Source organism: Pieris rapae, chromosome 15, assembly GCF_905147795.1.
Source record: "Pieris rapae chromosome 15, ilPieRapa1.1, whole genome shotgun sequence".
Classification (NCBI taxonomy): Eukaryota; Metazoa; Arthropoda; class Insecta; order Lepidoptera; family Pieridae; genus Pieris; species Pieris rapae.
The window spans coordinates 3247250-3271665 of record NC_059523.1 but is presented as its reverse complement, the minus strand read 5'-3'; the positions used below and the strand labels follow the sequence as shown (position 1 = coordinate 3271665).

Here is a 24416-nt window from a genome sequence, read left to right as displayed (position 1 = left end):
CCGTGGGCAGTCGCACGAACCATTCGAGCGTTGCAGACGGGGGCAGCAATGAGTCACGATTGTCCACTGATGTTGTGGATGGCACCCTCGTTTTGTAAATGCCATGTATTTTGTTTTGTCTGCATTGAGCGTTAAGACATTGTCGCTAAGCCAAGTCGTCACCCTATCCAGGCCAGATTGGGCGTGAGCGTAAACCTCCCCCCAAGTCGGTGCATTAAATAATAAAGCCGTGTCATCCGCAAAGGTTACAATGGTTCCATTGGTTAACTGTAGGTTGCATAGCTGATTAATATACACTAAAAACAGGGTAGGACCCAATACGCTACCCTGCGGGACACCGTATCGAACAGGAAGGTCCTCGCTCACACTATCACCAATCTTTGTGGCCTGGGTCCTATTGCTCAAATAGTCACTGAATAGTCCCAATTGGGCCCCTCTCACACCAGTATTCTCAAGTTTTTTTAATAGGATTTCGATAGAAACCGTGTCAAAAGCCTTAGCTAGATCCAGAAATATAGCTATGCACTTCATGCCCCCCTCTAGGTTCCTAATAATGTAGTCAGTAAGTGCATGAACTGCATCCCCGGTGGATCTTCCAGAGCGAAAACCGTACTGGGAAGTAGATAGAATGTTGTTCATCTCTAGAAATTTTATAAGCCTGTTATTGATTATTTTTTCCAAAACCTTAGACATTGCTGGTAAGATGGATATCGGTCTATAACTGTTGACACGGTCCCTAGCGAGGCCTCCTTTATGAACTGGTATTACTAACGCTTGTTTGAAAGCAGATGGAAAGGAACCATTGCTGAGAGCCAAATTACATATATGTGTGAGAGGGGGTACAATAATTGCTTTATATGACCTTAGAATCTTAGCACTAATCCCGTCTCGCCCTGTGGCATCGCTCTTGAGGGCTATAACAAGTTTTTCCACCTCACTCTCATCAGTTGGTAATAGTACTAGAGATTTATGGTTACTATTATCTCCAAAACTGCATTCAACAACAGAATTAGAATAATTCTTTTGTAATATATTTTCCGCCAGATTCTTGCCAACGCCCACGAAAAATTGATTTATATCATTGACCGCTACCAAATTATTGGAGTAATTTTTTAGCAATTCATTAGGAGGTGTTAGCGATTTTTGTCTATTTGTTATTGTGTCAATTGTTTTCCAAAGTAGTTTTGGATTGTTTTTGGCTTTATTTAGTTCATTATTTTCATAGTTCCTTTTTAGTTTTCTTAACAAATTGTTGCAGAAATTCCGGTATCGTTTATATGTGGTAATTATTATCTCATTATTGTGATATTTTTTTGCCTTTTTGTGTAGGTTATCCCTGTTTCGCATGCACTTCAAAAGACCGGGAGTTATCCAGGGCTTAATTATCATTTTTCTTTTCGAGGGACTAACTTGCGTCGAGTTCGACTTGATGGCTTCAGTAACAGATGCAATCAAAAAGCTCGCAGCGAAATTTACATCAGACGAATTAAAGAGAGGACTTAAATCCATATTATAAAGGCTAAGTGCGAGGCCCTCGTAGTCTATTTTAGTTAACGGCCTACTCACGGTACCACCATGGTTTAATTTAGACTTAAGAAATAGTAAAACGGTTTTATGATCTGTCAGTGAAGTTTGGGCAACAAATGTGTGTGCTTGAACCTTAGTTTTCAGAAGGACATGATCAAGGCAGTTATCTACTCGTGTCGCAAATGTGTGGGTAGGGAGCAAACCGTGATAGGCTGCTAGGTTTAAATAGTCTCTGACATCATCTTTTATTATTTCTCTATTAATTATAACATTCATATCGCCTGTCAATACAATAGTTTTGTAGCTAGTGTATCTTGTCAGTAAGTTATTTAGTGATGATATAAAATTCGATTTATTGCTATATGATGGAGAACGGTATATGCCAATGATAATTGTATTTGGGTCAATTTTAGCTACCAAGCAATTAGCATCCATGAACACCGGTTCCTCTATATGGGTAGGGATATAGTCCTTGATGTACATTACCACGCCATCGTTTTGTAGTAAGTTTGATGTGGTATGAAAAGAATTATAGCCATGCAGTGTTGGCAAGTTATTGTTGTCCCTTATCCGACATTCAGTCAGTATAATGACATCCCAACTTGTGCATTATCGGCATATCCCCATAACGATAGAATTCCTGACTTCATTGTTAAGTTTAAACGAAAAGTTTAAACTAAAAACTACATCAATATTCAAAAAATGGTTGCGCGGTTGTCTCTCACAGCGTACGTGGAAATGGAACCAGTATCAGGAGTACGTTACTTAGGGTTTAAATTTTTAATTTGTTTTGTATGCAGTAATTATTAGTACTAAGATTAAAAATATGGTTTACGGTGACATTGTAGTCCTTTGTAATGGTACGAAGATTTTAATATTTTTTGTGTATTAATAAGTTTCACTCATACCGCAGGTGGTTAGTTCAAACTTTTTAAGTTTAAAATTATGAAGAAAGTGAAATTATGATTGTAGTTCAAGCAACACTGCTGAATGTTTTAGGAACCAAAGCGTCAACCTATTATTATATAACTTGTATTATAAGTTATAACCTAACGTTAGCTATTTACCTTTGCGAAACTGTTAGTTATTTAGTTTGTCTGTCAGTTACTCGCAAATTGTAAGATTTTGCCGGATTACTTCATCTAACACTTCAGATCTAAAACAAACCTTGTGATGAGTCAATAAACGCGTAACCTCGTTAAATCGAGTCAACAAAATGCTGATCAGGGGTTAGGGTTGGTACAAAGAAGTTTTTGACATATCCTCGTTTTTTATACGAGTCTTATATAATCTTACTCACATAACTTCGTAAATGTATTTTAGACAGTAGGTATCGCGCAGGTAAAGCGCAGGCATCGATTATCATCTTTTAGAAAAAGTACATTAAATACGACGCAACCCTATTTCAATGTAGTTTTTAAAAGCGCTGATTACAAACCTTAATTATCTGGTACATAAATATTATGACCAGTTAGAATTGCTGTAAAACTTACGGTATTAGCCTACTGGGACATGTGGAGCAGACCCAGTACTTGTTCCTTATTATTTGATTTATATAATCTATCTCATGATTATATTATATTTTTTTTAACTTTATTTTTGTGGTAACCCTGCTGACGGCCATCAAAAACACCGATAATTTATTCAAGTTTTAGAAGATTCTTAGAATTAAATAAGTGTAAATGTCGTTGGCTAGTCGGTACTAAAATTTTATGTGTTTATTACAAAATAGTAAATACTTGTTACCGAATACTTTAAATCATTCGTTTTAATGAACAGTTTTCTAGACTAAAAATCACCGATTCATTTTATCATTATTTTATCATTACATATTGACAGAAGTGCTGAAATGTTAAGATTACTGTAACATTTCAGCACTTCGGTCATATTTGACAATTGATATTACCCTTAGGCCTTAACAAAGTTCCAGATTTAAAAGCTCTATAATAATATGAAATGTTTGAAAATTCTTTTAACGATAACAATTATTTAACAGGAACATGTAAAAAACTAAAAGGTTACACTTAATTATTAATCTTGCTATAATTTATACAGCCTATTTAAAACCTATTGTCTATAATTTAAATGTCGGAACAACTGTATTATATTACAATTATTTATATGACATTCATAATAATTATTAGATGGAACAAAAGAACAGAGTTTCTTCTTCTTAATAGAAACTGTTAGTAGTGTTTTTAGACACTCTTATGGTAATCCTTTTTAATAAATTCGGTATATTTAAAATGACTTACTAGTCATTGTTGTTATGTTAAATGATGTCTTTGGGCAGAGAAAAATATATAAATTAGAAATTAAACGCATTTAATTTTGTACTGTGCTTGAATATTCAGCCACATTCGTAGTCAATAAAGACGCAATACCTCATTTCTACACTTCTTATAATGAATAAAACTTGTTTTTCAAAGTATTTATTGTAGTCATTGTCTACATTATTTCCTGCAATTAATATTAATTGTCTCAGTAAACTCGAATAAGGTAAACTCTTTTATGTATAGCAAAAAAGTCTGTACACGACCTTGGTATGTAATATGTATGTACATAATAATGCACACAACGTCAACGAATATATAAAAAAACCAATTAAGATTACCAACATTAAATAGTTTTTGGTAGTACTCTGTCTACCCTCTTTAAATAATTAATCGTATGCGGGAATTTAACACATTATTATTACAAACTATAATATATTTTCTGAAGATTTAATAGCTTAAAGAATACACTTTTTTACCGGATTGAAGCAATGTATTTTTTTTATGTTATTGTAAATTTATAATTACCGTCACTGTGACATAAATTTACAATAATACATATCAATAATGAATAGTATATACAGGTAATATTAAAAAATATATCGTCTCTCTTTTTTCGTGTATTTTTGAGTCTATAATACATTATCTCGTTTCAGCTCACTTAGAGGGTGCTATAATGCACAGCCTGAACGTGTCACTAATCAACCCCGGAGAATGCAAAGCAAAGTTATCTTCGGATTACCCTCATCTGCTGGAGCAATACAATGAAGATAGCTGCGTGTGTGGTCAGCCAACTAACCCCTTGAACAACATTTGCAAGGTATTTACTAGTTAATAGTAGGAAAGCTTAATTTGAATTATTTTCTTATTTATTTTGCTTGTTACTGTTTTTGCTGGTGTGTTAGCCATAAATGTTCAATAATTTATATTATCTAATGATAATATGATAATGATATTTACAAGTATCTAATGATACTTAGAGGTTTATATTTCTATAAACCTCTAAGTATCTTAAGTTAGTCCGATTGTAGTTTTAATATTGAGGTTATTTCAGGTGGATATTGGAAGTGCCCTGGCGTGTACCTCCGGTGATGGTCGATATGTGATGCAGGGCGTGTACTCTTGGGACTCAGGTAATAAATACGCTCTTTATATTTAATTTATTTTGCCACACAAAATATTATATATGTAGATAAAATGACAAGACCATGAAATTGAAAATTGTATTTATAAAAGAAACTTTACAAAATTATAAATAAAAACTAATTAATTATCAATAAATAAGACAGACAAATAGTACTGGTGCGGTATAGTTTACAATATATTTTACTAAAAAAATTAATTGGTGTATTGCAGGATGTCAAGTCGGTAATCAGATTGCATCATTCTACAAATTCGACCTCGAATGGTACGAATGGTCCATTGGTTTGATTGAGAGTGTGCGATTTGCGCAATTCACCACCATCACCACCGGAAAAATAACTGGCTTCAAAACCGGAGTACAGACCCAGTTTGGAGGTGTGAACAGCCAGTTCGGTTCCCAATTTGGTTCAGGTGTAAAAACCCAGTTCGGTGGAGCCAGTGAAGGGTCATCAGGAATCGGCTTCTCAGGCGTCAAAGGCTTCGCTGTTTCCGGTAAAGGCCAGTACGGCTTCGAAGGAGCCGGCCAAACGGCCAACCAAGCACAATTCTCAGCCATCAACCAATTCGGCAAATTTGGAGGCCAAAACTTCGAGTCTGGTTTCAATACTCAAATCAATCCTCCAATCAATAAGGCGTTCAGCGCATCTTACTCAGAGAAAAAAGTATTCCAAACCGAACCGAAAATAATAACTTATACGACTAAACCCGAAATCGTTACTTTTACAACAAAACCAGAGATTTTCACTTTCACAACCAAACCCAAAATTGTCACGTACACCACAAAACCCAAATTTATCACCTATACAACGAAACCAAAAATTATAACGTACACGACCAAACCACAAATTATCACTTACGAAACATCAGGCAGTGGTACTAACCCCCAATATGTCGCCCCAGGTGTAACTTTTAACCCAAATTTCTCGGATTTGATTGGACACAAGCACGATTCTCAGTGTAAATGCGCTAAGAAATAATTTTTAACAGTATTTAATCTCCCGACAGCTTATGCTGAATAAGTTATTAATATTTGAAAATATATCAATAATTTTAAAGCAGCGCCCTCTATTATTATAGTGCCATAATGTTCATACCTTTGTTACATTGGAACAATTAACTTCAGTTCCTAAGTACCGAAATCAACAAACTTCATCTAACAGGCACATTCTAATGAACCTAAATTGTTATTTCGAACTGAATCGTGCCTTTTTCTTGTATACAAAAATGTAAATACATAGGTTATATTACATTAAGGGCTTTTTCCTTCAACTTTTCTCAACACTCGAAAAGTTTATACAACAGCTTACGTAAGCAAAATTTGTTTATCCTTTCACGACAGTATACGAATGAAATTATACGGCCTTATTGTATGTTGGTGAAAAAAGGCCCTATATACCTTATATATATTATACGGCTTAGCGTAAAAACTGCCATGTTAATAATATAAGCGCGATATTTATAAGAAAAGTATTGTTTGACGATTTTAATTTCGAATTAGACTTTTGACCATTTTGGAGTAACTCCGAAATGGTCGACTCTCTAATATAATTGGTATAAGATATAAAATAAGTTTATTTTTTATATAAAATTTTATACGATTATAGGTATTTAGTCAGTATGTAATATATATTGATCTATTTTATAATTATATTAGGTTTAAATAAATGGAGGTACTTTACAAATACTTCAGTTGTTTTATTTTGATTAAGCTTTGATAAATTTAATTTCTACCGAAATAAATAATCGGTTAAAAATGTAATACCACTTGCATCTATTATTTATTTTTAAGGACAAAATAAAAAATCAATAATTCTCATATCGATATATTTCAATTAAAATTTTAATAAGTTAACGGTACTTATATTAAAATGTCTGAAACACAACGCCGAATTCACAACTACAGTCACATTAACAATAACGAGTGAAGGAATTGTAAAATTTACTTTTGGGCCAAATTTTTTAATCGTTGGGAAAAATTTCACAATAATATTTAACCTAAAATATATTAGTAATCTAAAAATGTAAACATCAACCACTGTTGAATGAATCTATCTACGTATTTAGAAACGAATACAAATTTATAAACGACAAAATAACATGATAAAACAACGACTAAAAAATTGGCTTAAATGTTTTGTTTAGTTACAGAAACAGAACTTAATATTTAAATTAAGTTCTGTATGAAAGTATGCAAAAAATATTATTTGGATTGGTGATATTTACAAATAACAACTCTTTACAACTCTGGAATGATTTTTCAACTAAGTTCTCAAAATGTTGATTATTTTTACCTGGCCAAATTTCTCAATTGGCCTTAATAACCACATCATATTTTGAAATTATACTTTTATTTGCAATTAAAACACTGCCATCTGCACTGTTGATGTAACAACGCAAAGTTTATGTATTGCACTAGTAGATGGCGTATGTAATTGAAATAATCATAAATTAACATAATTATTAATTATTATTTTAAAGGCAAACTTTAGTCTATGCGATCTGTAATCTCTAAAGATTATACATTTCAATTAAAAGTTGAAAAATCAATCCTCTCAACTTTAATACGATATACCCAACGTGCAATAAATTTAATTTTGGGAAATAGGTGATAGACAAAAATATTTTCTTTATTTATGCCAACAAGCAAAAGACAAATACTATCAATCTCACTCAATTAAAGTTATGTTGCGTTACTAAATCTCAGTAGTGCCTACTGCCTATATGTACACCATAAGCATGGTCGTTTCATTATTACTTCGTTTGTTAATAATATATGAAAGTAATTTTTTTTTTCATCTGTGACAATTAATGTTTTATTTATTTTAATAATTTATTGAGATTGATAGTAAAAATATACGGCCGAAATCAATAGGAACGCTTTTGAGCAGGACGAAGTGTATTTTGGATTTAATTTAATGATAAATTGGTGAAAAATTATTATTGAATTTTTTACTCAATAAATAATATATAACTACAAGTTTTGGCTAGAGCACGAACTTTAAGCTATTTTTGTGGACGTTAAAGCTTCAGTTTTTATTAATGTCATCAAACCTTTTTGGTTGTTTTTTTAAGTCACTTCTCGTGTAGAAATTGTTTCAACTGGAAGCGTTGGAGATCTGGGTTTAGGTGACGTACCTATGCTTACAATATCCAGTATATACCGCATACGAAATACAACCATGCTGGACAGAATGCAGAAGAACAAAGAAGTGCATATGACGGTTATGAAAAGAACTTGAATATTTTGTACACGTAAAAAATACGGCAGGTAGAAGGAGACCTAGGTGCAGACGCTCGTCTTGGTTGAAGTATCTAAATTCTAACACAATCAATAAATTAAAGTAACCATAATGATCCTAAACGTTTGAATGCAGATATGAAAAAAGCAACAATACAGGGGCATCAGACAAAATCACTTTTCGTCAAGCGTGTCCCACTATCGCTAAACAAATTTGTTTAAAAATCATATAAGCTTTGTCACGAGACCATTTTCATACAAATTTGTTTAAAACAAATTGAACTTTAAAAAATAAGCCACTAAGGTTGATAATGATACAAATTATATTATTTAAAGGGTAATATAAATTCACCAATTTATCAATTATTATCTAGGTCATAACTCAATATCTACTCTGTGCAGACTACGACTATTAGGTGCTCCTTTGAGGACTTAATCTATAACAACAGATATTCATAAATTCCATATTATATTGCTTTTCGGTAAATACATGTTAAATGGCATGGCAATTAACAGATAAATAATCTATACCAGTCTAGTATTATCTATACTAGTCATTTATAACTATTTATTGTATTTTATCAGTAGTTACTAGTAGAATAAAAAGATATAGTAAAATTGTCGAATCACGCTCCACCTTAAGGGCCTGTTTCACAATGTCCGGATAAGTTCCAAATAAGCTATTTGTTACTTATTGGTATGATAAATAGTATTTTTGCGTTTCACGACTGTCAGATAGCGCTATACGTCATGAAATTCGAAGTATCTTATTTGGAACTTTTATCTTTCGAATAATTTATGTGTTGCATAGCTATTTGGCACTTTATCCATACATTGTGAAACAGGCCCTTAATCAGCTTTAAATTTTCTTCTATATATTTTCATCGCTCGGCAATGGTTTACCATGCAATATTGAGGTGTCGCATGCTCTTCAAAGGTCGACGCACACATCAACTGGGAAAGGGATCGTCACCGTATCACCTCGAGCCCGTTCAGTATCGTTTGTATGAAACTCCCTACTGCAACGCACACTAATTGGCACTCGACAAATTAAAAAAAAAATATGTAGGCAAAACTTAAATTCAATGGTTGTTGAATATTTCAATAATTTTATAAACATTTAAAATAGGTTTAAAAGAATGTTTACGTAAGCTTAAACCCGTATCGGCGATTATTAAACTGAATTTCACTGGACATTTGATTTTTCTTCAAATTACTCATGAAAATTTTAAAGATACAAGGGCAGGTTTCGTATTAATTCTTAATTCCTAAATTTTGTTTTGTCAATATAATATGAAATGTATGATAACAATTTGAACTTGCAAGAGGTATACCAATATATTGAAAATGCTATATTCACTTTTAGCATATATTAGGAACATTTCTATACGATCTTAGTGTGTCATAAACTAAGTATAATCCGGCTGTAAAGTACTGTATTATATATAAATATACCAGTACAGAGAAGATGAAAAATTAAACGACATTTTGCTTGCAGTATTTATGCTGCTACATATGTATATCTAAAAAAAATACTCTACGTTCTACGTACATACACACGAAATAAATCTACTATTCTAACCAGCGGTTGTTATCTTTTTCATTGTGAATATAGCATTTATAAATTATACATAAAGATACATCTATATAGATAGATTTTAGTGTAAATAGAATTTTAGTGAATTTAAATAAATCTTTGGCACAGCAACAATAGTTATATTTATATAAGAATAAAATTATGTATTTTCTACCTATACCTTAAATATTATTTATATATTGATTTAACTTTTTTTTATTATTATAAAGGGAAATATATTTACAGAGTTGTTATATTAATTTCGTAACAGAATAAAATCAATGAAAAATAATTGTACATTTTTTATTTGATTTCATTGCTTTCTTTATGAAATAAACCGAATAGAACGTTTTCTTTGGTAAAAACTAGTGAATACCTATGCATATTATATTGGGATTGTCTATATTAAGTAATATTTATTAATGTTTAAAATTTATTATTTTTTATAATGTTAAAACAGCTGCCATTAACAAGTAATAACTATATCTTTATTGGTTTATATTATATACAAATAACAAAATATTAATATTATTTTATTTGGTTTCAAGTTTGTATTTGGTTTTGAACGAATAATTTTAATTTGATACCTGTCCCTATCAATAATTGTATTTTTGCATTAATCTGTGCGGATTTGAAAATATGTGTAATTGTTTCTCAATATTGTATATGTCGCAGTAAAGTTGTTAAATCAGAGAGTTAATTGATTGAATATCGATCTTTAATTAACTGTCTAGAGATTCAACTCTCTGATTTAACTACTTTACTGCGACATACGACTACTTGGCTAATAGTTATAATTAGTGCCCCGAAAAAATAAATGGTAAATAAGATCTAAATCTCATTTATTTTTATTATTTTTTTAATTGTTATTTAAACAATTTTATATAAATACTTTAACTTAAAATGTTCAGGGCAACTAATTTACTAAATGTTGAGTTGGTCTTTTTAGTGCTATTTCCAAACTAGTGCATTTTATTTCTATTTGACTAAATGTGTATGGCAGTATATATGGCCCTTAGATTTTATATTATATTTTTAATTATTTAAAGAAATCTTCGTGGGCAATCTGGAAAAGCTTTTAAATATGCATTTGTTTAGTAGTATGGTAGTAACAAAAAATATTTATTAATTATAATTCTTCACATGACATCAATAAGTTGGAAATACTTTGATAGCGACATTAACGATATGAAAACGATAGCGTTTCACGCTCAGCCATTTTTAAATATAATTTTTTTGACATACCCACCTAATTTAGCACACCAATTACACATATACAATATTTAATATATAAAACTTTTTAATAATATCGATTTTGCTATATCTCTCGCACAATGATAAAAATATATTCTTAACATTCGAACAAATTTTATAAATTATATAATTTACAGATAAATAATATTTGAATATTATTTAGTAGGAATTATACCAAGAATGAGTATATTATGATGATTATAATCAAATCAAAAACACTTGCAAAAGATATTTTTAAACACATTATCTTAACTGTACGCGTGTATGTCACAAAACTTATCTTAAACGGCTTGACCGATTTGAATGAATTTTGAATGATTTAGATTTATAAAAACCATCCAAAGCGATATAAAGCGATACTCATGCTTGGCACAATAAATATTATTGCTATTATATACGTTCCGTAATGTATTACGTTAATTCTTTTAAAAAAAGTTACTCCCGCTTCGTAACAGTCCACAAAAAGTACTTCTGTATGTGGACAGCACTGGTTACTAAGAGGTTACAATAATTTTTGAGCGTATTTAACGGGCTTCGTAAAACGGTAAAAAATACATAATAATAACGTTTTATACACTTTCCTCCTGGCTGCTTTGGTCGGAACGAACCGAGTTTAAGTCCGGCTCTCTCATTGGTGGAGGAGAACCGAATGGAAAGTCCTGGTGTAAAAAAAAAGATTTTTTTTTATCTCAATATACTGAATAGTATCGGCCTTATACGTTGATATTATATTAAGTTACATAGAATTTTGTGAACAAATATTGCAATAAGAATACATACAGGTTTTTTAAAGTTAATACAAAATTGTAATTAATATCACTTGTTTTAAATTATTTATTTGATAAAATTATTATAATGCTAGAAGACGTCAATCATATGCTTAGATTTTTATAGATTTACTAACCTGTGCGGGTAGATTTCGAGGCGCGGGTGGTGCAGGGGGCGGGTCACGTGGCGCGCGGGGGGAGGCACATTCGGCGCATTCCCCACCCGTACTGCGGACTGAGCGGCGGGACCATGACTCCGGCATACACCTGAAACATGAATAAAATAAGAAAAATATATAATTTTGGCATATAACCAGGGGCGTTACAACCCTTGAAATTTCTGTATCTCTTTCTAGAAATATTTTTCTCAATAAAAGCAGTAAACTCCAATTTATTCAATCTGCTAAAGTCCTGGCAAACATTTTGTTTTTGAGCGTTCGGAAGAGTTATTTCGGTTGATCCCTCCTCCTAATTTCATCACCGTACGGGCCGTACTAAAAATTAAAAAAAAAGTCTCCAAAGCTGGCAACGCCACTTAAATGAGTGTCCATGGCCTATGGACATGGACGATTACTGGCATTTTTGGGCATTCCGTAGACTCGTTTCCTATAAAAATATCTCCTATGGAAATACTCACGCGTGATGAACGATGTGCGCGCAAGGTAAGGAAGCCAATGGTTCGGGTCTATCGGCGAGTGGTTCCCGACATTTAGCACACGCGGGTGCAGCCCAGGCGCCAGCTGCTTTGCGTTGTCTTGCGGCTGCGTTGTTATCTCCCAACGCTGTGTAGATCTCAGCTAAACGTAGACGCACGCGGCGGACTAGCATCTGCAATAAGAACATTTATTGGAAAAAGAAGTGAAATTCCAGCTAGTTATTCTGAAGGCTATTAGATATGGTTGTTTCATTTGGCTGGTAGACATGTAAAGATTAACTGTGGTCAATGGCTGGATTTGACCGTCACGGCTACCAGCCGGCTTCTCTGTTAAATAAGGTACCTAATGTATGTGCAGGAGCTAGTTTGTAAATACTATTAGCGATATCTTCAGATATGCTAATTTCAATTTAGTTCTATTCTTTAAACCAAAGCGTGCGGACTTTGTTTACAAAAGTTTTGGGCAAAGCAATAGCAGTACACATAAGTACTACGCGCATATCCTGTTTGGCTTCTGTGTGGCAATGTTGTGTGTAACTTATGTGCGCACAGTGTTGCACACTTGTACCCTAAGAACAATTTCTGCCGAGAGTTGCTAATATTGACGGGCAGGAAAACGTTGTGCTTCAATATTGATCATTTAAAAAAAATACTTGCCATACATTAAATGTGCGATTGATTATTGCGATTGCGTGGAAAAAAACTATTAAGGTACAAGAGATACGGGTAGCATTCCCGGATGAAAAAAAATGCTGGTTTCTCTAAGCATAATCACTTTATTGTAGAGGGAAACTTACGGGATTGATAGTATTAAACAAAAACACTTAGGTATATCCAGTTATAAACTGTATATTGCTATCACATTGTCTCCCCCGCTAAATCTTATGAATTTATTTGTCTGTCTCTTTTTACTGTCGCTTTCGTTTCATCGACATTCACACTTTCTTTATTTTAGTTCTTATCAAAATTAAACATAAAAATTTTAATAAAAAAATAATTTCAGGAAAAGTCTAATACTGGGCTTATTTACATATTATCAATTATAAAAACGTTTTGCATTCATTGTAGTTTTTATAAAAATAAATAATTGATATTAAACTAAAAAAATAAAATTGCATTCGTCTTATCATCTTGATACCACGTGTAAATTTTAAATAACATATTTAGATTACCTTAGATCCAACAGAAGTAGCAACCTCAAGCAGCCGGGTGTTAAACTCCAGAGGGCGGCAATTGCATATTCGCCCTTGGACCCGAAGCGCCTCAAGACACCTTGCCGCACCGTCCATTGCCTCCATCTGGGCCAAACGGTCCCCCAAAGACTGCCCCGCTCCCATTGCTACTTCGTAATGTCTGTAAGAGACAAGAGTTAAGTTTAATGTTTTATATCTTAATATGTTGAATATTTAAAATGCATATAACGAACTGAACCTTTTTGCGAACTAAAATAGGTTGATGTGTTGTTAGAAAATACGTTTAATAAATTAGGCATTAAAGGACGTCCCTTACGCGGATCATCATTGAGATTGTTACGTCCACGTTTAAACTCGTCAAACCAATTGGAAATAGTGGCACAAGTGGCACTATTTTTACGTAGATGAAGAGTTCTTCTTCTTTTAGTGCCATTCCATTACTGAGGGTTGGCCATCAGTCTCTTGAAGCGTGTCTTGTCCTGTGCCAGATGCAGAAACTCTTCCGCGATTGCAATACACGTCCTCTCCCTAACATTGCCAAGTCATGCTTTTACTTACTTGTACCAACATGCCGTTTACCCTGGATTTTACCCATTACAAATAATTGCAAGAGGTGGTAGCGGTCTTGACGCAACACGTGGTCCTGGTACGCAACTTTTCATTTTTTAATAACTGAGATAAGACTTACTTTATATAATACATAAATATTAATTTAATTTAATTTTTTAAATACAAATATATAAATACTTACCTCAAAGCCTTGTTAAAGTCACATTTTCGTCGGTATACGTCCCCCGCTATTCTCACAGCTCGTGCAAAACTGCCTTGATCACCTGCCACGGTTGAGAGACGCAGGGCTTCCTGGAATTAATTAGAAATTTGCCATTCTATATATAAATACTTACGCGATATGTAAAAAACATTCAGATTCAAAACTTTAGTAGTGGAAATTTCTCTTTCTTTCTTTCCCAGGATTCTTAGGGAATACAAGGAAGAAAGACATCGTAATATGACCCAACATCAAGCAACCTAATATGCCATATGTAGTTAATAATTGTAAAGTATGAAGAGAAGACATACATATCACATGCTACCAATATTCCAAAATCATATTTTCAGTCTAAAAAATAAAACTAACATTACAATAATCGTACGCGTCCCCCAGCTCTCCTCTTGCCCTTAGCGCAGCGGCCATTTGTAATAAAGCAAGTCTGTGGTGTCTAGTGTTGAGATCAGTCGCGCGAGGACCGCGGCCGAGGTCACACGCGCGTGCCGCACAAGCAACAGCTCTTTCTGTATCACGAAGGCGACGCCAAAGTTCTGAGAGACCTACATATACCTGGAATTGGTAGAAAAAAGATTTGGCACCGATTCATCACAGAAGATTCAGGTGGCACTAATTCGACTCAGATATACTCGTACGCTTTATAGCTTTTCTTCAAACTCTTTCAGAAATTTAGTTAACGATTAGAGAAATAAATCAATATTATTATTCATAGATATATAAAGCATATTCTACAGCTGTTGACCATGATAATCAGTAATAAGTCATAATAAGTTACCAATCCAGAGAGAGAACGAACTAACCAGTCTTCTAGAAGGTTCGGTATATTTGAACTTCTTTCAGTTATTATCGCTTAAAATCTTACTTGAAGTAGAAGTGTATTGTCGTTTTGTGCTTGTGCAACAGCCAATGCCTTTTGAAAGCTGTCCATCGCCTTCGAGAATGCCCCGAGCTCCAAACTGACGCTGGCGACTGTGAGATGAACACAGCCGGCAGTAGAGCCTCCCCCACAGTCATTGTATAGTGCATGACGAGCGTAGGAGAGTGCTCTAAAAAATAGAAATTTATTTTATATATCCATTTAAAAATGTATTATGAAATTTTACGAAAAGGTATATCCCAAAAGAATAAAATTTTCAGTGAAAAATTGTATGTAATTTTCATGCTAATTCCATTTTAACAAAGAATGTAGTGGACTTACCTGTCTAATCCGCCAAGGGTCTGTTGAGACCTGGCCAGGTTGAGATAGGCTTCAGCCCTCATAGGAGCCGAATCCAGCTCTTCTGATATACCCAGTTGACGGTTTGCAAACTCCAGAGATTCCCTGAAAGATTTAGTTGTGTCTTTAGGTCTGGGCCTCAGATTTCTGAATCTGTTTCATGATCATTTTTCAATCTAATGGGCAAGTAGATAGTTAGGTAGCCTTCTGTCTGACACACGCTGTCGACTTTTTGAGTCTAAGTCGTAACGGTTTCCTGAAGATGTTTTCCTTCACCGTTCGAGCGAATGTTAAATGTGCACATAGACAAAAGTTTATTTGTACACAGCCGGGGATCGAACCTACGACTGCAAGAGACCACTAGGCACGCTGCTCTTGAATTAAAACACATTAATATTTGCAATTCAGGTTTTAATTAAAAGACATCATACCTATACTTTCCAAAGTCCATAAAAGCCTGATAAAGATGTCCAAGCAATGCAAATTTATCGCTTCGATGCCTAACGCCTCGTAACGCAGACAGCCATATTTTAACTGCTTGTCGTTGTTCATTCTGACTGTATAGTCTTACCCCGCGCTCAATCTGAAATACATAGTTTTTTGTCTTATATCATTTGTTTAGTTACATAGCCTAAATAAACAAAACTATAAATCATATTATGTTCATTCTTAATAGTTTTAATAAACTATAGGCTAGATAAGAATAAACATTTAGATTTCGAAAACCATTGTAACAAAATTGGCGCCAGGTCCAGACGACACTGCACTACCACAGATAAATTAAAAAAATTACCGTAGAGATAGCGAACTACATATATTTTTGTATGGAATAACTTTATGATATTTAATTTTCTTATACTGTTTGTGAGTGTTGGAGTTATAGAATAATAAATATAGAGTAAATTTTCAACTTTGTATGTTTAAAACATTATAAATATTTCCTTTTAAAGATCCGGTCAATTTCTTCAAAATAACTTTTTCCCACACTTTCCATTACATATCATATACACATTTAAAGTATATTCGAGAACGAATTATTTATCACCCGTATAATGTATTTAATTTGGATCAATTACCTTCCGCCTGGCTAGATATTGGTCGATTCTAGATCTTACGATCCGGAAGCATTCACACCATCCCATAGAAGGACGATGTGCTGGACCGAACCGCGCCCCCCATCGCCCATTGCGCACCTCTGTTGGGAATTCCTCGGAGAACGAGTATAGTTCTGCTAAAAGTTATAAAAAAACATGTATTGTGTTGATACCGGTTGCAATATACAAAATATATTTATAAATAATCCACAGCTTTAATACATTGAATTGCTTACACAATGGATACAAAGTAATAGCCGTAAATCAAAACTTTAAATGTTTAAAAATATGTATGTTATAATTAGAGTAAATAATAAAATCATTTCTCGGATCCGAGTGGTCGGTATAAGGAAAAAATATAACAATGGGTGCCGAATACTCGGATCCGACAGCTAGGGATGGCAATCGTTTAAAAATGAACGGGACGCTCACACGAGCCGAGAAAAGAGCACTTACTGTGTTAAAAAATAGATTATTTAAAATGTAGCCAATATGGATCACATATAGGCCTAACGTTACGTACTAACAAATAGGAGCATTCGTAATAACAACGGATAAGTCTAACACAAGCAGGCATAGAGATGCTTTTAGTTTAATTTTTAATGTGATTCCACAATAATTTCCAGTTCTCAGAATTTCCATTTTATAAACTCTATACTAGAGAATGTTTTACATTAATCCTGTAATGTTTTTGATTATATTAACCCGCGATTTAATACGAATTCATTTATGTTATAACAAATAATACTTGTTTTCACGAAATTTTTCATCTTACACTTATCCAACAATATCACAATGGAAAAGTTTCTTGTTGTTACTTTAAACTTAAAAGCGTGAAGCGACGACCCGACAGCTTTTGCGGGTTGAAAGTTTGTGAATCGAAGTTCTTTAAGTATGGCGTGTTGGGATGGCTTAAGAATTTTACTTCTAATAAAGTAACGTTTAGTAATCATAACAAACAAATATACAGTTTTTACAATTTACTTAACCTACATAGTAATAACAAAAATATAAATAGAAATAAAAACAAATTTAAAAAGTTTGGTCCCTGTGGCAGAAATTTACAGCAGTATTTCCTCGCTGTATTGCCATACTTATTCATTGAGCTTCTTAAATTATATGATAAAAAGTACATCTATGAATTTAAAACCTGGATATACCAGTGATTAGTATGAATAGTGACCTTTTTTATTTGAGTTTTGTTGTCTTAAAAAAACAACTCTATAAGCAATTACTAATACTGTATGATATAAAATATATAACGAAAGTAAGAATAAGTAGCTGACCTGGTGGTTCATCGTGGCGGTGTCGCGATGGGTCAGGCGAGCTAATCAACCGCGAAGCAGACAGCTGGTGCGCAGGCGCCCTGCTGAAATACATAGAAGGTCATTTAATTTATATTCTTTACTTTATAGAACCGTACCGTACGTAACATATATTTTCCACAATATTTACTAATGCTACTGTCTTTTAACTTTATCATTATTAAGGTAAACCAAAGGAGCAAGAGTGCAAGAGGCTATAAAACTCAATATTTTATTCTTTATTATCTGCATAATTGATTGTTAAAGTACTCGGTCTAAGCAATACATTTATACTACGTCCAGATCTCAGTATGGTATCGCAGTTAATACAAATATATCTCATATACTACGGCAGTCAATACATACTGTAACAAATATGTATACATAATGTAGAGAAACAATCCGAGCTTAAAACGAGCGTCTCGTGTTCCCTTTCCGATTAATACACATACCAAATTCACCTTCTCAACATCAACATCCACGAAACAAAACTTTTGACTGTTAGACAACTATACTTACTATACTTAATACGCACTTTATTAGGAAACAAACACAGACCACACCACATCATACACAAAGCAAGCATGTGACGTGTTTTCTTCTTTAATCACTTTTTAAAAAACAAAATTCTCAGTAACGATACAAAACTTTATACATACACTAACACTTCTTAACACTAACATCTTAAACAACATCTGAACTTGTCCTATGCTGAAATGTAAAACTTTCTTTCAACATAATATAAAATGTAATGCCTAGCTGGAGACTACGAGGAGTCAGATGAAGGAGACTGCACAGAAAATTCTAGTACGGGGACTAGTGCTGTTATTTTAAACTTAAAATATCCTTATTATTTATTACAGTGTTTTCTATATTCTTTGTTTTATTCATATAAATAAAAAACCACTTACCCGAGGAAGTCGCGTGACTCGAGCGAGTCCCATGACATATTCCGCGGGTGGAGCCGGCAACGTCACCTGTTAGCCGGGTGCATTGCACACTCTTTGTTCCGCATAACCTATGAACACACAATTCATATGAACCATAATCATGCTTGACTCTTGGAACACCTGTAAACATCCTAAGATTGGGGCATACATTACTGTGTCTAGGTGATTATTATTGTTTATGGACAAGAAAAAATTTCAGCACTATACCTATACAATATAAAATACGTCATACTAAAATAAGAAAAATAACCAAAGCAACAGACGTTTTAAGCTACGCAAAAAAATTTAAATGGAAGTTGGCAGGACATGTTGCCCGGCTAACTGATCATAGATGGACTAAAAAAGTAACTTTCTGGAAAGGTCCACTAGGCAAAAGAACAAAAGGTAGACCTATTACACGATGGGAGGACGACATTAAGCTGGTCAAAATTGGAGTAAAATAGCTGAAGACAGAGATAAATGGGCGTCACTGGAGGAGGCCTACACCCAACTTGGGGTTCCAGACGAGAGTTAAATACTGGAAATAAATGGCTTTTTTATTTTTTTTATTTTTTTTTATTTTATACCTATACAAAATAGATTTTGTGATCCATTCCTCTAGATAGCAAGCTATGGAGACGGAGGTCATAGTTAACAATACACATGACGAGCTATAACTCAAGATGGCTCTGTATATCGAGAGCAAACAACGTAGACGGCGAGAGAACGTTCAAATAAATAAACTACTCTAAATGTAAAATGTAATGGCGAGTAAATGAACTAATCTATTTAGTTAGAAATAGTTAACCAACATAATAAGTCAGTTGAAAAACTACTTTTATATGTATTTGTCGCGTTCGTAGACAATACTCCTATAGTTATATTTAAACAAACCACAGCGGTTTTCTAATGATTTTATTTTATTATTCTGTAAAATAAATAAATTTAAAAAATCATAATAGTATGTAATAAAGACATCAATAAATTACCCAACGTATTTTTTATATTTCATACTTTTAAATTTAACCTCTATGGATTTGCAACACTTAGTAATTGAAGTTAAGGATAACATTAGTCAATAATTATAAAAAACAAAACAGAAACTCATTTCAACTGCAGTTCTAAGTTGAGATATAATATGTCTAGAAGTCAAGTGGGTCCTGGTAAATCATATTAGCCTAGCCTTCTACATAGATCTGGGTCACAGCGAAATGTCACTGAAAATAGGTCAGCTTAGCACCCTAAATACATAACCTGTATTCCTTGATATAGGTAATAATGTCCTTTTCCTAACCTATATAGTACTGTCCAAGGACCTTGCGTAATTCAAGTAGGTCACTAGATTTTGACCGAGTGCAAAAATACTTTTTGTTACTTCGTTTTTAGAAGGGTTACGGGTATTATGTATATGGTAACAGATTTAGAATTACCACGTATTTTTTTAAAACTCTCCTAGAAACTAGTGACATTTCAGATAGCCGTTTTTAATTGCAGCAGTCCATATATAATCGAATAATAAATATTTTTTTATAAAAGCGATTTTTTATGAATACCTTACGTCTTTCTGATATTTTCTGCATGTTTCATATATTAAAGTTTGCTTTTTTTTATATATTTTATTGTTACCTATAATTTTATTTTTGTTGATTTGGTCTAGCACTATACTCTTAGTAGTATTGCCTGAAAGAGATCGCTTGTTAGACAAAAGGCCACCAGTGGCATCCCTAATGTTATTTTTTGTAATAATATATTATAAATAATAAATATAAATAAAAAAAAATTAAATTAAATTAAAAAAAAATTAAAATTCATTTCAACTGGCAGGAAATATAATTATTTTCATAAACGTACTATGTATAAATTATTTATACATAGTATGGTTTTTATTTTATTAAAATTAGTATACAAAGAGTAGAAACAATAGAAACAATGTGCTTGGTACTGATGAGTCTTAGCTCACTTGGTAATTGCCATAACGTAAAAAAATCATTCCCAAACACATATTAGTGCATCAGATTAATAGAACAAATAGGCAGAAGGCTTATCTAATGTTAAAAGACACCGCGGACTAAAGACAATGCGACCTTTTAGGAATTGGTACGTTATCTTATTATTTAATTTTACGGAATAAAAATTATTTTATAATATAGTTATAACCTTAAATTATATATAAACACTAGCGGATCCGACAGACGTTGTCCTGTCTACACGTCTTTAATTTCAAAATTTAAATTTTTAATAAGCCATTTTGATGAAAATTATTATTCAAATGTTATGACAATATCTAACGATCCAGCACATGGTCACACACGATATAACACAATGATAACAAAACTTTTTTTAAATTTCGGGACAGACTAAAATTATAATTAAATTAATTAAAATTAAAAATTAAAATTAAAAAAAATAATTAAATATAAATAAATTAAATTAAATAATAATTAAAATTATGCAATTTTAACGTAAGACCATTAAAACAAGACAATTTTATCTGAACGACAAATTAGAGAAAAGAAGAAAGAGAAGTAGAAAGATACGGTGAATGATTTTACCCTTACAATACTAGACCTCTAAAAAAATAACTTAAATTTTGGCAACTTAAACCAACACAACTAACACATCACGATATGGTAACTTATCAATTATGGTATGTGTTCGTTAATAAAAAAAATAAAAGGGGTTATATATAATAGCTGCTGGATTGGCTTTGAAGTAGATTTTTTTTTATCTTTTAACCTATATAACCAGCCTTGACTAAGACTGGTAAGCTCCATTTAAGTATGTAAAAATTAAAAGTATTTTCAATTGAATTTTTTATTATTAAATAACAGGGGGCAAAAGGGGAAAACTTCATTTTAAGTGAGCTTTAATGATCTCGTAAGCTCTTTTCTAGACTATAAGTCGTATTAGTTCGCAAATTGTTTTACATTGTTGTTGAATTAAACTTAAATTAATAGTAACAATTAGCACTCCGGCACTTCAATTGATTTTCCAAAAAAAAGTGTTTTGTTAATAAATAAATCAGTAATCTAATTATAGTTGTATAAAGTATTTTATATTCCAAACGAATTAGAATTTTTTTAGAAAAATTCATCCATCTTTATAATAGGGATCATAAATACAAAAAAATAACCACGACAGTGAAATAAATAAAATAAGAAAGCATTTTCATTTCTTTCAAAAAACATAATAAGCTATCATCATTTTTTTAAATAAATAACTTAAAGTTTTTATAATTTTTTTCTACACTTAGTTATATATATATATACAGACAAAATCTGTTAAAACAACATAGAAGGGACTCCTCATATTTGCTCGTAAAAACCGATAGTCGTAACATCCAATGATGTTGTTATTAAGTACCTAATACAATAGAATTCAGCCGGGACCTTTGATTTTGGCCAATATAACGGGTTTGTTGTTCTAAACGATGTCGTCGTAAACGGTTTTATCTGTATATATATATATATTTCTTTATTATTTTGCAAGAAACCTTCCGCAGGTGAAGGCCTCCTCGAAGGATGTCCAGGTATCTCGTCTGCCCTAAGTTGACCTGTTTTGGCATCGATATTTTATATATTAGTAATATATTATGTACTATGTTCCAGATACAATACAAGATAATAAAATATGTTTTGCGGAACTTGTTTTGTTTTACTTCAAAATTAATGGTTCAAACTTATGAACGAAGGTCGAAGAGTTCAATGATAAGAATCCCATGTCACCAATAATTTTGCCAAGTTTATCACACTCGTAATAACGAATAACGAACCAAATATGGTTTTCATATTTGTACTTTATATAAAAAAAAAGTAAAAAAATATTTTTGTGTTAATTGCTGACCACTTTTATTTGTTAAAAATAAACGATTCATCAAAATTAATTTAAAAAATTACCGGAATTCACTTCACGCGTAATTATTTACGCGATATATGTAATACTACGCCAGTAAATTAGATTTAACTGAATTTTATCGACCTGAGAACGTAAAATTCCTTGGGTGCGCGTTTTTTGCTACAGAGTTTATTCAGAACGTTATATTAGTATATTATCTGATTAAGTAGTGAGATTTACGTAAACAATTTCAAATATAAATTGTATATTATCTAAAAATTTTAAGGTTATAAAACGAAACGTAAGTCATATTAAAAAGATGTTTTCATTTTCTCTGCTCTAAAAGTGTCCTTATTTCACACTAGAAGTGCATATTCCTATCTCACAAAAGGTGAGCCTAAAACCTCAATCTAGATAGATATTTTCTAAAAATTCCTATATTTAGTACTTACAGCTTTTTCCACTTCACTTAATCCGAGCACTAAGCCAAAATGACATTAAAAACATTAATGCATTTGTTTTTTGATTATTTTATTGTAATTTCACGGTAAAGTCCTTGTTCTGACTTGGAGCACACCCCGCACTGAGGGATGTTGTGCAGAGGAACAGCGAAACCTATGGAGTGTTACATTTTAAATTTAATTGGCTTGTAAAAAATTCATAGCGATTATATGCCTTTCACGCTGCATTTTGTATGATGTTTTTCGCAATTGTGAAATATTGTTAGCGAAAGTATTTTTGGGACAGGAACAATTTAAGTAGAAAGCATAAAAACTGTAATCATTATTAAAAAATGCAATGACAGATCAACATTCATTGTATATTATAATACCTATATATATTTTTTATATATAATTTAACATTTATAAATGTATATAATATATTTATTCAACTTCCACAAATAAACAATTTTTCTATTCTATTAAACAATTTTCACTCGCTACAATTCGGGCTCTAAACACATAATGATGATGTGAAAGATATACCCTATACAAGTTTTCTTAATAAGATCTTAAAAAATAGTTTAATCATGACTCCATAGATTTGCAGTTCCTCAGCATCCCGCTGTCCCCTTTCGCCAAGAACAAAGCGCATGCGCGTGTAGAATCGACACATCAAAAACGTTTTTCCATTTAAATGCACATAGTATGCCTAACGCCTATTATTAGTTCTTATACCACTATTTCTCAGTGGTGTGGGAAAGTAATAGAAAATACCAGAGAGGACCTGGACTTAAATAGGGACGGATTACATTTCGTTCTTTAATTTTTTTCTTTATTGACACGGATGACACGGTTTTATACCATATGTGATAAAAATCCATTGGTGCACAACCGCGATTTGAAACTTCAGAAGGCTTCAAAGGCTCTCCTGTCAGATATTAGGCCTGCTTCATATTTAGTGAAAATATATAAAATACATACTTGTAAATATTCATGAGTTTCTTATTAATTTAAGGAATGTTTCTTTTAAAAAATAAGGCACTTTAACTAATAAGGTTCTTTTTGTAGGCTTACGTATTTTTAAATTGGGATAAAATAAAATATTTCTTAATAAAATTTATTTTCAAATACATATTTGAATCGGAAAACGTAAGTTATAAAGAATGTCTACACCCCGTTTAAA

The 24416-nt window shown here is 32.4% G+C and overlaps 2 protein-coding genes across 3 annotated transcripts in view; one reads left to right on the top strand and one right to left on the bottom strand.

The window, feature by feature from the left end:
* The window catches only part of LOC110997928, a 38837-nt gene extending 32537 nt beyond the window's left edge, over nt 1-6300 (top strand). For both annotated transcript variants that reach the window (XM_022266318.2, XM_022266317.2), the window contains exons 11-13: nt 4457-4620; nt 4855-4933; nt 5157-6300. In XM_022266318.2, coding sequence (XP_022122010.2) covers nt 4457-4620; nt 4855-4933; nt 5157-5920 — 1007 coding nt within the window. In that variant the 3' untranslated portion in view covers nt 5921-6300. The remainder of the gene's footprint in view (nt 1-4456; nt 4621-4854; nt 4934-5156) is intronic.
* Nucleotides 6301-11157: 4857 nt separating this feature from the next.
* Nucleotides 11158-23395, bottom strand: LOC110997951 (43 kDa receptor-associated protein of the synapse homolog). The gene is made up of 13 exons (XM_022266351.2): nt 23243-23395; nt 18939-19045; nt 18010-18092; nt 16706-16857; nt 16061-16212; nt 15612-15734; nt 15276-15459; nt 14765-14965; nt 14378-14487; nt 13606-13786; nt 12416-12606; nt 11916-12045; nt 11158-11670 (listed from the first exon to the last, which is right to left on the bottom strand). Exons 2-13 carry the CDS (start codon nt 18974-18976, stop codon nt 11581-11583), a joined length of 1635 nt encoding a protein of 544 aa, XP_022122043.2. The 5' UTR covers nt 18977-19045; nt 23243-23395; the 3' UTR covers nt 11158-11580.
* Nucleotides 23396-24416: the final 1021 nt, after the last annotated feature.

Coding starts and splice junctions, on each gene's coding strand:
- LOC110997951 (XM_022266351.2), bottom strand. CDS start 18,976: ATGTCATGGGACTCGCTCGAGTCACGCGACTTCCTCGG. Junction 18,093..18,938: donor GAGTCACGCGACTTCCTCGG/GTAAGTGGTTTT, acceptor TATGTATTTCAG/CAGGGCGCCTGCGCACCAGC. Junction 15,735..16,060: donor ATGGACTTTGGAAAGTATAG/GTATGATGTCTT, acceptor TAAATCTTTCAG/GGAATCTCTGGAGTTTGCAA.